The sequence below is a fragment of the Mustelus asterias genome, chromosome 5 (genome assembly GCF_964213995.1).
Source record: "Mustelus asterias chromosome 5, sMusAst1.hap1.1, whole genome shotgun sequence".
Classification (NCBI taxonomy): domain Eukaryota; kingdom Metazoa; phylum Chordata; class Chondrichthyes; order Carcharhiniformes; family Triakidae; genus Mustelus; species Mustelus asterias.
Window position 1 is genome coordinate 87038013 of NC_135805.1, and position 13495 is coordinate 87051507.

The window sequence follows — 13495 nt, forward strand, 5'->3', positions numbered from 1 at the left end:
GGATCAGGCGGGTAAGTGGTACTGATCCACGTCAGATCAGCCATGATCTTATTGAATGGCGGGGCAGGCTCGAGGGGCTAGATGGCCTACTCCTGCTCCTATTTCTTATGTTCTTATGTTCTTATATGCCTACATATTTTACCCGCTAATCCCTCTAATCTATGCATCCCAGGACACTAAGGGGCAATTTTAGCATGGCTAATCAATCTAACCCGCACATCTTTGGACTGTGGGAGGAAACCGGAGCACCCGGAAGAAACCCACGCAGACTCGAGGAGAATGTGCAAACTCCACACAGACAGTGACCCAAGCCGGGAATCGAATCCAGGTCCCTGGAGCTGTGAAGCAGCAGTGCTAACCACTGTGTTATTGTGCCGCCCCAAGTTTCCGGGCAGTCACAGGAATATGGCCAAGATAGTCCAGTCCCACAATGGAGCAACTCAGTGAATAAGTTGCAATATCCTGCTGGCAGACACTGTCTAAGCTCATACATGAAGAGCCAGACTTGGCTGAGGCATCGGGGGTGTCACCAGTGCCTAAGAAAACCGTACCAAAACAAGTTACCACCTTGAGGGAAGGAACACAAGAAAACAGCAATGGAAATTAAAAATGGTTAAATATTTTGCTGGTCTGTTATATGCAACCGATGAACACATCCAAAGATGTGCGGGTTAGCTTGATTGACCATGCTAAATTGATTCAGTGTCAGGGGACTAGCTAGGGTAAATGCATGGGGTTATGGGGATCGGGCCTAGGTGGGATTGTAGTCGGTGCAGACTCAATGGGCCAAATGGCCTCCTTCTGCACTATAGGATTCTATGATTCTATGAACTGCAAATTACAGCTGCAGGAAATTCCTTATACATACCACAATTTTTGCTAGAACATAACTGTTGGTTCCCTCTTACACAGGAAGCTATAAATAAGAGAAATTATGGTGCAATGGGAAACAAGACGGTGTCAGAGCGTTAGTTTAATTTTGATAGTGTGGGCTAGAAATTCTTGATTTACAAGCAGATCTTCAAAAGAACAAAGAAGACTCGTACCTGAAATTCCAGATGTTCGGCATCTTTCCCTTTTGATGATTTATCTCCACCTCCAGATGCCTTTTTAGATCCTTTATAATAAGTAAAATATGTTTTAAAATCGCATCTAAAAACCTTGCCTATCCAATCTATTCACTGGGATTTCCATTCCTTACAACTGTATACATTCTGAACACCTGCAATTGGTAAATGTTTACTAAAAGAGGAAAGAAAGAACTACTAAGAATTGCAAATTATCCAGAATGAGATAAGCAAATGAGTATTAACTTTAAAAAGGGGATGTACTTCTTAAGACATAAAGAGCTGTACATCATAGAGTTTTACAATTTACACCAGGTTTATTCTTGGTTCGAATTCCTTTTCTGACATTGTACACTCCAAAACCTATTTATAAATGACAATAGTGATTTGTCAAACTAGTCTATTTTAAAAACTCATCCTGGAGGTGTGGGCAGCGCCAGCATTTACTATTTATCCCTAACTCTCCTCAAGAAGCTGATGGTGGTGCGCCCATGCACTGCATGCTGTGTAAGTATACCCACCGTCTGGCTAGTCATGAAATTCCAGGAGTTTGACCCAACAACAGCGAGGAAACAGATATATTTCCAAGTCAGTATGGTTTGTGGCTTGGAGGGGAATTTGCAGGTGGTGTTCCCCTGCATCTGCTGCCCTTACCCTTCTAGGTAATACAGGTCACAGGTTTTGAAGTTCCGATTAAAAGGAGCCTTGGCAAGTTAAAGCAATGTATTTGTAGATGGGACACACTGCTTCCATTGTGGACTAATGGTGGAGGGCATGTTTAAGGTAGTGGTGCCTAGAAAAGTCACATCCTGGCGATACTAAAAAAACTGCATCAAAAAAAAATCAACAAAAATGGTAGAATAGCAAAAGAGACACCACACAATTCAATATTGCACAAATGTAAAGCCAACATTGGCACACGAAACTAAAATCAGATTTCCTTAACTGCCAGCACAAAACTATGTCCATTTCTGCACTTCTTTAGAAAATCTAAGGTCATTGTTTCTTTCATCTTTCTGTTTCCATTATATTTACCTTAACAAAAAATTCTTGAGGCGCATTCCAGGCTTTACAAGGTATTCAAAATGTGGCCTTCTGAGCAAGTTATAATGAATTACGACATTTTAAAACACCATGTATTTGAAATGGCTGGCAAAGGGCACATTTATTGAATTGAAATAGGACTCTGAGAAAATTTGTAATGGCAAGTACCCTTGGTAAAATGGCTTTGTACGATTAACTTAATCTCATAGTAACAAATGGTCAGACACAACACAAAAGCTGCTCAGTAATTTCACTTGGGAAAGGCATATTTCTGACTGGCTTTACGCAGTCGTGGCAGACCTGAGGTTCAGGCTAAAATACATTCTAAAAGGTCTCCCTAAATTACCCATCAGCTTCTATTAGCTATATTTTTTTATACATGTACTTTCTCAATTACGCTACATATTCAGGTTTCACTCTCTAGCAAGTTACTATAATTCCAAATGTTATTCCTCAGTAGGTAGCCCATCAAGATCTGTACATTTTGCAAAGTAGACAGGATCAAAAGAAGCAAGAAATAAAACATCTGGATCTAAATTCTCAGTTTCCAGGGGAGGCAGGACAAAATTGAAGTAATCTATTATTCTTATACATTTCATACAATTATTGGAGCAATTTAAAGCAAAAACAAAATATTCATACAAGCACATATTTAATTTTTAATGATACCCACCCCAGAGTCCACTGATCACATAAAACAGCCATAAAGCCACATTTTGTTATGAAATTGGAAATAGCAAACAAATAAATATGAACACTGCTTGCAAAAATTCAAATTGACACCTCAAAACACTAAAACTGATCCAGTGAAAAAACTGCCTGTATTAGATACACGAATAGGCAGGAATAGAGGGATATGGACCACGTAGAGGCAAGAAAATATTAGATTAGAGAGGTATCTTGGTGGGCCGAAGGACCTGTTCCTGTGCTATACTGTTCTTAATTTGTATTGCGGTCTCACCAAAACTACAGGCCCAAAATTCTTTGGCTCTTGATACCAAGTACAAACTTGGTCCCAATCATGCCCAGAATTGACCTTTGTTTGGGGTGCAGCTTTTGCCCAATCTAAACAAGGTCACTCCCACTGACATGGAAGGTGCCGGGCTACAAGCAAAGGCTTCCATATTGGATGGCAGGCATGTCCAACAGGAATAGGCATGGATTGCACATTGAAGATAACAAGACAGGTTTCTTTAAAACACATGTTAAATGCAGCCCTTTCACTAGTGTGGCACGCAAGTTGGGGTAACTGCCATCGCAACACTGGATGTCTGAGTGTCGGAGATGCACCCGTACAGGCATTAGAATCCACGAGGAACTACTAAATTTGCAACCTTTCTAAGTTAACACACACTGCTGGGGTCTGCAGTGGGCATGGACCGAGAAGAAATATTGGTCCTGAGAATTAAATTCTTCTCCTTCCTTCCCATCCAAATTCAAACCAAACCAAAGTTTGAGGATATTTGTAGCAATTCTGCAATTTCTGCTGACCATCGTATCCGAACTGGGATTTGTTCTGTTTATTCTGAAATAACCATACATCCAGGTAACGTAAGTTCATCTAAAAGCATGTAATAGGACATAAAGTTAATGACTAACCTTTCTTGCGCTGCTAAGCAGCATTGATGATTGTAGATAGACCGTGCGTAGGGCACACCAGTTTGCAGTGTCATTAATAACACAATGAGAGCTTTTGTTTTCCAAAATACACTTCCAGCTGTGACCATTTAAAAAAAGAACTGTAGATATTGAACATTTAATTTTCAGAGTCAAAATACTGCAGATGCTGGAAATCTGAAACAAATCTAAAAAGAGCAAATGTTGGAAATACTCAGCAGGTGAGGTGACATCTAGCGAGAGAGAAACAGAGTTAATGTTTCAGGTCAATGACCTTTTATCGGAACTGGAAAAGATTCGAAGTGTGACAGGTTTGAGTGAAAGGAGAGGGAGGTGGGAAAAAGAATAAAAGGGAATGTCAAAAATCCAGTTTCTAATAATCAGTGTACCGCATGTGTGTTTATCAGAGTTCATTTTTACCTCGTGCCTTTGACTTTTGTTTTGATTTTGCTTTTAGCAACTTCTTGCTTGAAACCTCCACCTCAGAGTCGATCTTGTTCTTTTGCGCCATTGCAAGAAACTGCAAAGTACAACAAAAAAATTATAACCGGACTTATAAAATGTATTTTCAGGCTCAAGAAACATTAACAGGGAGAGTTTGTAACAAGATAATAAACTCAGGATTAGTACAAGAAGCACAAGGGAGAGGTTCGAAAGATTTTAAATCTGAAGGTGGAGACCATACTGGGTACCACAAGTGCATTCACTCTTTATTCAGACCCTGTGTCTGTTGACCTGTTGTCGATCTACAGTGGCTATATCTGTCCGTTGGTCAAATTCCACGAGTCCTGGCCCTACACACGTACAACCTGCCCAGATTGAAAGAATACAGAAGCGTGCAGAGATTGATCTTAGGTCCTCGGTACCAGTTATATGACAATAGCCCTTATGTCACAAAGCTCAAAACTATACCTGAGCTCTACCTGACCTGTAGAGTTCCCAGCAGTTATTTCAAGTAGCTTTTATGTTTATGCACGTAGAATCATACAGTGCAGAAGAGGCCCTTCGGCCCATCAAGTCTGCACCGACATGAGAGAAACACCTGACCTCCCACCTAATCCCATTTGCCAGCACTTGGCCCATAGCCTTGAATGTTATGATGTGCCAAGTGCTCATCTGGGTACTGTTCAAAGGATATAAGGCCCGCCTCTACCACCCTCCCAGGCAGCGCATTCCAGACTGTCACCAGCCTCTGAGTAAAAATAACAGACACTGATATTTAGGACATCTATTGATTTAAAAAAAAAATTCATTGATAGAACATGGGCGTCGCTGGCTGGCCAGCATTTATTGCCCATCCCTAGTTGCCTGAAGGCAATTGAGAGTCAACCACATTGCTGAGACTCTGCAGTCACATGTAGGCCAGACCGGATAAGGACGGCAGATTTTCTTTCCTAAAGGACAGTAGTGAACCAGAATGGTTTTTCCAACAATTGACAAGGGTTTCATGGTCATCTGTAGATTCTTAATTCCAGATATTATTTATTGAATTCAAATTCCACCATCTGCCGTGGCAGGATTCGAACCCGGGTCCACAGAACATCAGCTGAGTTTCTGGACTAATACTCTAGTGATAATACCACTAGGCCATATATAGTTGACTTATGATTGCTCAGCACAGTTGCATGCAGGAAAATCAATGGAATCAAGTCATATTTTATAGATATGACATTGCAAAGCAATTTCAGCTGATTCAAGGTATTTTTTTAAAATGTCTTAGTTAAAAGTCTGGCTTTTTACTCCTGCATTATCTAACCTCACCCACAAGTGTGCTTTTGCCTGGGGTGTATGGTTTAGTGAAACCACCATGTGGTGCATCAACCATGTCACTGAGGAAACAGGAATTGAAAAAATAAAAATCACACACTCAACTGCTCTCCAGTGACCTGCAGGTGCATACTATAACCTACCTTTAAGTACAGGGAAAGTAGAAAAGAACTCAAACAGGGAATTAGGAAGGCAAAAAGGAGTCACGAAATTTCTTTGGCAGATAGGATGAAGGCAAATCCCAAGGCATTTTATACCTATGTTACAGATAAGAGAGTAACTGGAGTAAGAGTTGGTCCACTCAAGGACAAAGGAGGGAAATTATGCGTAGAACCAAAGGAAGTGGGTGAGATCCTTAATGAGTGCTTTGCATTGGTATTCACAAAGGAGAGGGACACATTGATTGGTGGTGTCTCACAGGGATATGTAAACCCTTTAGAACAAGTCATCATTACAAGGAAGCGTTAGGTGTATTAAAAAAGCATTAAGGTACAGAAATCCCCAGGGCCAGAAATCCCCAGGGAATCTATCCCAGGTTACTGAGGGAGACAAGAGATGAAATTGCTGGGCCTCTAACAGAAATTTTTATTTCTTCACTGGCCACAGGCGAGGTCAGTAAGAAGTCTAACACCACCAGGTTAAAGTCCAACAGGTGTATTTGGTAGCAAAAGCCACTAGCTTTCGGAACAGGCTGTTCCTTCGTCAGGTGGGTGGGAGTTCTGATCACAAACAGGGCACAAAGACACAAACTCAATTTACATGAATAATGATTGGAATGCGAGTCTTTACAGCTAATCAAGTCTTAAAGGTACAGACAATGTGAGTGGAGGGAGCATTAAGCACAGGTTAAAGAAATATGTATTGTCTCCAGACAGGACAGCTAGTGATATTTTGCACATCCAGGCAGGTTGTGGGGGTTACAGATAGTGTGACATGAACCCAAGATCCCGGTTGAGGCCATCCTCATGTGTGCGGAACCTGGCTATCAGTCTCTGCTCAGCGACTCTGCGCTGTGTGTCGTGAAGGCCACCTTGGAGAACGCTTACCCGGAGATCAAAGGCTGAATGCCCGTGACCGCTGAAGTGCTCCCCAACAGGAAGAGAACAGTCTTGCCTGGTGATTATCGAGTGGTGTTCATTCATCCGTTGTCATAGCGTCTGCACGGTTTCCCCAATGTACCATGCCTCGGGACATCCTTTCCTGCAGCGTAACAGGTAGACAACGTTGGCCGAGTTGCAAGAGTATGTACCATGTACCTGGTGGATGGCGTTCTTGCGTGAGATGATGGCATCCGTGTCGATGATCCGGCACGTCATGCAGAGGTTGCTGTGGCAGGCTTGTGTGGTGTCGTGGTCACTGTTCTCCTGAAGGCTGGGTAGTTTGCTGCAGACAATGGTCTGTTTGAGGTTGTGCGGTTGTTTGAAGGCAAGAGGTGGGGGTGTGGGGATGGCCTTGGCGAGATGTTTGTCTTCATCAATGACATGTTGAGGGCTCCGGAGGAGATGTCGTAGCTTCTCTGCTCTGGGGAAGTACTGGACAACGAAGGGTACTCTGTCCACCGTGTCCCGTGTTTGTCTTCTGAGGAGGTCAGTGCGGTTTTTCGCTGTGGCGTGTCGGAACTGTCGATCGTTGAGTCGAGCGCCATATTCTGTTCTTATGAGGGCATCTTTCAGCATCTGGAGATGTCTGTTGCGATCCTCCTCATCCGAGCAGATCCTGTGTATACGGAGGACTTGTCCGTCAGGGATGTAGGGGAGGTCCCAAAGAATTGGAGGATAGCCAATGTTTCCCCGTTATTTAAGAAGGCTAGCAAGGATAACCCAGATAATTATAGGCCAGTGAGCATGACGTCAGTGATAGTGAAATTGTTGAAGAGAGCTAGGATCTACGCACATTTGGAACTGAATGGTCTTAGCGACAGACAGCATGGTTTTGTACGACGGAAGTCATGTCTCACTAATTTAATTGAGTTTTTTGAGGTGACAAAAATGATTGACGAGAGAAGGGCCGTGGATGTTTTCTACATGGACTTTAGTAAAGCATTTGACAAGGTCTCTCATGGCAGGCTGAGACAAAAGGCTAAATTGCACGGGATCAGGGGCGAACTGGCTCGATGGATTCAGTACTGGCTTGGCCATAGAAGAGGGGGTAGTGGTGGAAGGGTGTTTTTCCTGAATGGAGGTCTGTAATTACTGGTGTTCCTCTGTTGTCATATATATGAATGACTTGGAAGAAAACGAAGTTGGTCTGATTAGGAAGTTTGTGGATGATACTAAGATTGCTGGAGTTGTGGATAGTGATGAGGACTGTCAGAGATTACAGCAGGATGTAGATAGGCTGGAAAATTGGGTGGAGAAATGGCAGATGGAATTTAATCCGGACAAATGCGAGGTGATGCATTTTGATAGGTCCAATTCAGGTGGGAGCTATAAAATAAATGGCCTCATTCTCTTCCAAACTCTAGTGCATACAAACCTAACCTCTCTTACCTTTCCTCATAAGGCCATCTACTCAATCCTGGTTACTAGTCTAGTAAACATTCTCTGAACTGCTTCTAATGCATTTACATCTTTCCTCCAGCTGTAGTCTCACCAATGGCCCGTATAACTGAAGCATAACCTCCCTCTTGTTCGAAGTAATTCTCCTCACAATAAATGATAACATTCTATTAGCTTCCCTAATTATTTGCTCTACCCATATACTAGTCTTTTGTGATTCATGCACTAGGACACGCAGATCCCTTTGCACCTCAGAGCTCTGCAATCTCTCTCCATTTAAATAAGCTTATTCTTCTTGCCAAAATGGACAATTTCATATTTGCCCACATTACACCCCATTTGCCAGAGTTTTACTCATTCACTTCAATTATATCTCCTTGTAGCCTCCTTACATCCCCTTCACAATTTACTTTCCTATCCAACTTTGTGTTGTCAGCGAATTAAGCAACTGTAACTTCAGTTCCTTCACCCGTCATTTGTATGAATTGTAAAGAGTTGAGGCCCAAACAATGATCCCTGTAGCACACCACTCATCACATCCTGCCAGCCAGAAAAAGACCCATTTATGCCAAATGTTTCCTGTTAGCTAGCCAATCTTCTTTCCATGCCAAAAGGTTAGCCCCTGACACCATGAGCTTCTATTTTACAGAATAACCTGAGATGTGGCACCTTATTGAATGCCTTTTGGAAATCTAAGTACAATACATCCTTCAAGAACTCCAATAAATTGGTTAAATGTGATTTCCCTTTCACAAAACCATGTTGATTCTTGATTGCCTTGATTTTTTCCAAATACCCTGCAATATCATCTTTAGTAATGGGTCCTAGCAGATGTTGGGTTAACTGGCCTATGGTTTCCTGCTTTCAGTCTCCCTCCCTTTTTGAATAATGGAGTTACATTTGTTACCTTCCAATCTACTGGAACCTTACCCAAATCCAGGGAATTTTGGAAAATTAACCAATGCATCGACTATCTCATTAGCCACATCTTTCAAGACCTTAGGGTGGCGTCCATCCAGACCAGGGGATCTGTCTACCCGCAGACCTAATAATTTGCTCAACACTTCCCTGGTGATATTAATTTTCCCAAGTTCCTCCCTTCCATTTCCTGATTTACAGCTATTTCTGAGATATTATTTGTGCCTTCTACAGTGAAGACAGATGCAAAATACCTGTTTAATTCATCTACCAATTCCTCAGATGCATTTTCGATCAGATTAATACTCTCTTTAACTCTTCATATTTAAATATCTTTAGAAACTCTTACTGTCCAAATTTATATCATTGGCATGCTTTCTCTCATACTCCAGCTTTTCCCTCCTTATCAATCTTTGATATTCTTTATATTCTTCCTAATTATCTGACCTGCCACTCGCCTTTACGCAAATATGCTTTTTCACTTCTGTGCATCATGACAATAATCTTTCACTTCTTATAAAAGAGGGACAAAGTTAGAAAGAGGTCAGAGAGGAGCTAGATACTATTCTGAACAGCCGTATCGAACTTAAAATGTTAACTCTACCTCTCTCCACAGATGTTGTCAGACCTGAGCATTTTCTGATTTTTCCAATTCTGTACTTCTGTTCAATTGTCATTAACAATAGTTAAGTCTCTGTAGTAGATCAGAAACAAGTCAGGCAGTTGTAGTGTGACAAGTTGGAGTATCATTAACATGAGCAAGGCTTCCCAGAACTTGTAATAGGATCATGCAATTTTTATTAAAACCAATCCTTCTTTTAATATTTGACTACAAGAATAACTAACAATAAAAACATTAAAAGAAATTCAGGCTAATGCCCTTAATTCTTTCAATCTGTGACTTAGTGGTTCTTGTCTTTCGGTAAGCATTTTTTGCATCACCCGAATCACATTACCATCAGCTCTCTTCATTCATCCATTATTTCCCATCCTGTTAACTCTTAATTTCCCTTCAGTATTCAGGTTTCAGCTGCTACTTTTTCTATTTCAATTTTGTTTCTTTTTTTTCAGCATACCTCTGATTCCAGGAGACTCACTCAATGTGCAATAACTTTGCTGAATTACTTTCAATAATATTTTCCTCCATTTTCTCACTATTGTTATTGTACTTTTAATTTTTTTTCATGAGGTAATCCTTTCTGGATTCACTCTCTTTTTACTCCACATTTTCAGTCATGTCTTCCTGTCAAGGATGTTCCTTCACAATAGTCCACAAGCACCATTCATTCTGTTAAATCCTTCATTCCTAGGCTACCCTCCAACAGCTTTCCGAAGACAACTCTTCCATGGTTAAATCAAACATGTACTTTCCACAGATCAAGAATTTCCTTTCATGTAACAAATTAGGGTCCCGGATTATAACACACAATTCCGACTACTTCTTGGGATACAGAAAGCTGACTCTCTTTGCACCTCACTTTAATACCAACAAGGATCTACAACATATTATGCGATCTTACTTTTAAGAGTTCAATGACTCCTACATAGATTTGAACAGAAGCAGATGGCATTGCTATGCTTTCTTACAGCTAGCTTGTGGCGAAGTTGACATAATTAGAAATCAACTTGGTTCCTTTGATAGAAGGCTGTGTAATAAGAGGCGAGGTTCAAACTACCCCCTCAGGTCCTCACCATCATCCTATCTCTAATCTCCTTCAATCCTGCAACCCACCCAAGGACCTTTCCTCTTGTGCATTCTAGTTTTCTTTGATCCTACATTGGCACTCCTTAAAACCAACCTCTTTAACCAAGTAAGATGTACTAAAAACTTGGCATTCTCAATGTGGTTCAGTTTCCAAGTAATACTCTTGAGAGGTGTCTTTTAATGTTTTAAGGTGCTTTATATATACACACACGTTGTTGTTGGATTAAACTCTGCTGAGATGCATGCAACGATAACATAGATAGCAGGCATAGTAGGGAGAAAAGAATTGCTTGTCAAACCAACAGAGTTTGGCAACAAGTCAATGCTTCAGCACAGGAGTAAGATGCTTTGAGTTCAAACAACTGCCCGCACAGAAGAAAAATATGTAATACATACACTAATATCCTTTTGGTCAAGGAAGTTGGTTAACTTGTTTAATACCATTCTCTCAATCAGGAATCAGTGAAAATAGATTCAAAAATGAGAGAAGATCCATAAGTTTCCAAAATAAGAGACTTAAGATGTAAACAGTCAATTGTAACTTCATTGCAGAGCAATGAGACCATTTCTCTCACACCCAGTAAGCATAAGAACACTGAGCTCCTCCCAAAATACAAGGGGGCCAAGTGTATAGCTAGTAATCAGTATTACAATTGCTGATGCCCAGGTCAGTACAACTGTCCTACGGAGTGGATACCAACAAAGGATATTCATACTAATTGCTCAATATAATAAAAGGTATTGAACTTTTAATTATTCTCTATTTCTGGAGTAGTCCATAATTTCAAATCAATTGCAGCTTGGTACATACAGTCCCACTGAAAATAGTGCTCCTTCTGTCTCAGACAATAGTCAGTGTTTTTTAAAAATTGAAATTAGTAAGTAGGATTAAAGGCCTCCCTAGCTCCTGTAGAACATACCTGGAACACAGAGACAATGCAGGCTGGAGGCGAAAGAGGCAAGAAGCTGGGAGAAAGACAGGCGGATACTGTCTCTTTGAACTTTCACTTCCACTCACAAGAGCAAAGCAGTCCAAAAAGAGTTAATAATTTAAAATTTCATTTTCAAGACTAATATTTTTTTAAAAAACGCAGCTGACTTTTCCACCTCCATCCCTCATCTTACCATGATCATATAGTGCAAACATTACAATATTTTTCCTTCCCTCAATCCCTTCAAAAAATGGCGTTAACAACAAAACCGCCTCCTCTACAATATCCAGAAAACTAAGCGCAGGACAGGGAGCAGCTGGGCTGGCAGCTTCAGGCACCTTCCCTCTCCACTGCTCGGTGCAACGCCATGAGAGCAGGGCGAGAAGCAGAGAGGACGGCAACTTCCATTGCATGTTTCCGAGGCGTTATTTCATGTTAAATGATGAGTGAATGCCGCAGTTACACTACCTTTAAAATCCCAGACGCTCAGAGCAGACTGACGCCGCCGCACCGGGGCAAGGAGTGGCTCCAGACGACACTTCCGCCTGGAGCTGCGCACATTGGGGTTAATGTGTGTCTGCAACTGAACTGTAGCAGTGCAACCCAGAGCTTCAGACTGAGAGTTAGAGAGGCTGCAACCCAGAGCTTCAGACTGAGAGTTAGAGAGGCTGCAACCCAGAGCTTCAGACTGAGAGTTAGAGAGGCTGCAACCCAGAGTCTAGAGAAAGAGATAAAGAATGCAATCCAGATATTATATAAAGAGATGGAGTGCAGCAGCAGCTTCTCATAGAAAGAGGTGTGTGCAACCCAGATATTAAAGAGAAAGCAATAGTGTTACTATTCCAAACATGCCTCACAATTATAATAAAATCCAGTTAGGGACCTGTAAATTCTATTGTAAATTAAGTGAACTGCCAGTATTTTGTTACGGGAATACCTCCGCAAGATTCCAGTTTTAAACAAACAGAATATTTTCTACTGTTAACATCCATCATATTATTCACTAATGTTTTTTAGGGAAAGAAATCTGCCATCCTTCCCTAGTCAGGTCTACATGTTACTCCAGATCCACAGCAATGGGATTCTTGATTCTCTCTGAAATGGCCACAAGTCACTCATTTCAGGGGCAATTAGGGATGGGCAACAAATGCTGGCCTAGTCAGCGATGCCCACATCACATGAAGAAATGAAAACGTCTAGAATTAATGAGGTCAACGTGAATTAACAGGCAGACTGTGGTTGTACATACCATAAACTGCACATTCATTGGCAGAAAAAAAAACAGATCCCATGGGTGGGATTTTCTGGCCGCACTCGTCCCAAGGCTGGAAATGTCCATCTGAGGTCAATGGACCTTTGCACGGTCTGCTGAATTTTCTGTCCTGCCTGCTCTGATTCCCGTGGCTGACAGGATGGGAAAATTCCACCCTATGAATTTCTTAGCAACCCACCAAGGTGCCAGTGAGAAATGTGAGTAACCAAAAAAAAATTAAAATGCTGCCTTCCTCATGAGAGATTTCAGCTCCTGTCTTTTGACGATTTAGCCTCTGAATTCTTCAGCAGCAGCTCCTATTCCTTCTGGAAGTTCTTGTTTCTTCTGCCTATAAAGAATTGTCCATCAACTGGACTGCAGCTTGGACTGCCCCAATGACTGCCCACCTCCCAGCTACTCAATTACTTTGTTCCAAACTGCGTCCCACTGGGCTGACAATGCTGCATCCCAGCATCTAATCACCAGCTCAAACTTAGCTATCGAACTGCTCTGACCAGCACACTCCAGCTTCTGAGCTTTTCTGAACCTCAACTCTCAAAGAGAATGGAGTTACCAACTGCTGCTGGGCTGCTCTGCACACCAGCTCCCCACGGGTTTTGCTGAGCCCCAGCTGCACACGGAGCTAATGACAACACTTCAAGCTGCTGCTACTTCATCTCCCAACTAGCTTTGTC

General features: G+C 41.7%; 1 protein-coding gene across 2 annotated transcripts in view; it reads right to left on the bottom strand.

Annotated features, from left to right (window-relative positions):
• Positions 1-12076, bottom strand: part of znf512 (zinc finger protein 512) — a 62781-nt gene extending 50705 nt beyond the window's left edge. For both annotated transcript variants that reach the window (XM_078212970.1, XM_078212969.1), the window contains exons 1-3: positions 12017-12076; positions 4149-4248; positions 1047-1117 (exon numbers count right to left, since the gene is read on the bottom strand). In XM_078212970.1, the coding sequence (XP_078069096.1) occupies positions 1047-1117; positions 4149-4239 (162 nt within the window). In that variant the 5' untranslated portion in view covers positions 4240-4248; positions 12017-12076. The remainder of the gene's footprint in view (positions 1-1046; positions 1118-4148; positions 4249-12016) is intronic.
• Positions 12077-13495: the final 1419 nt, after the last annotated feature.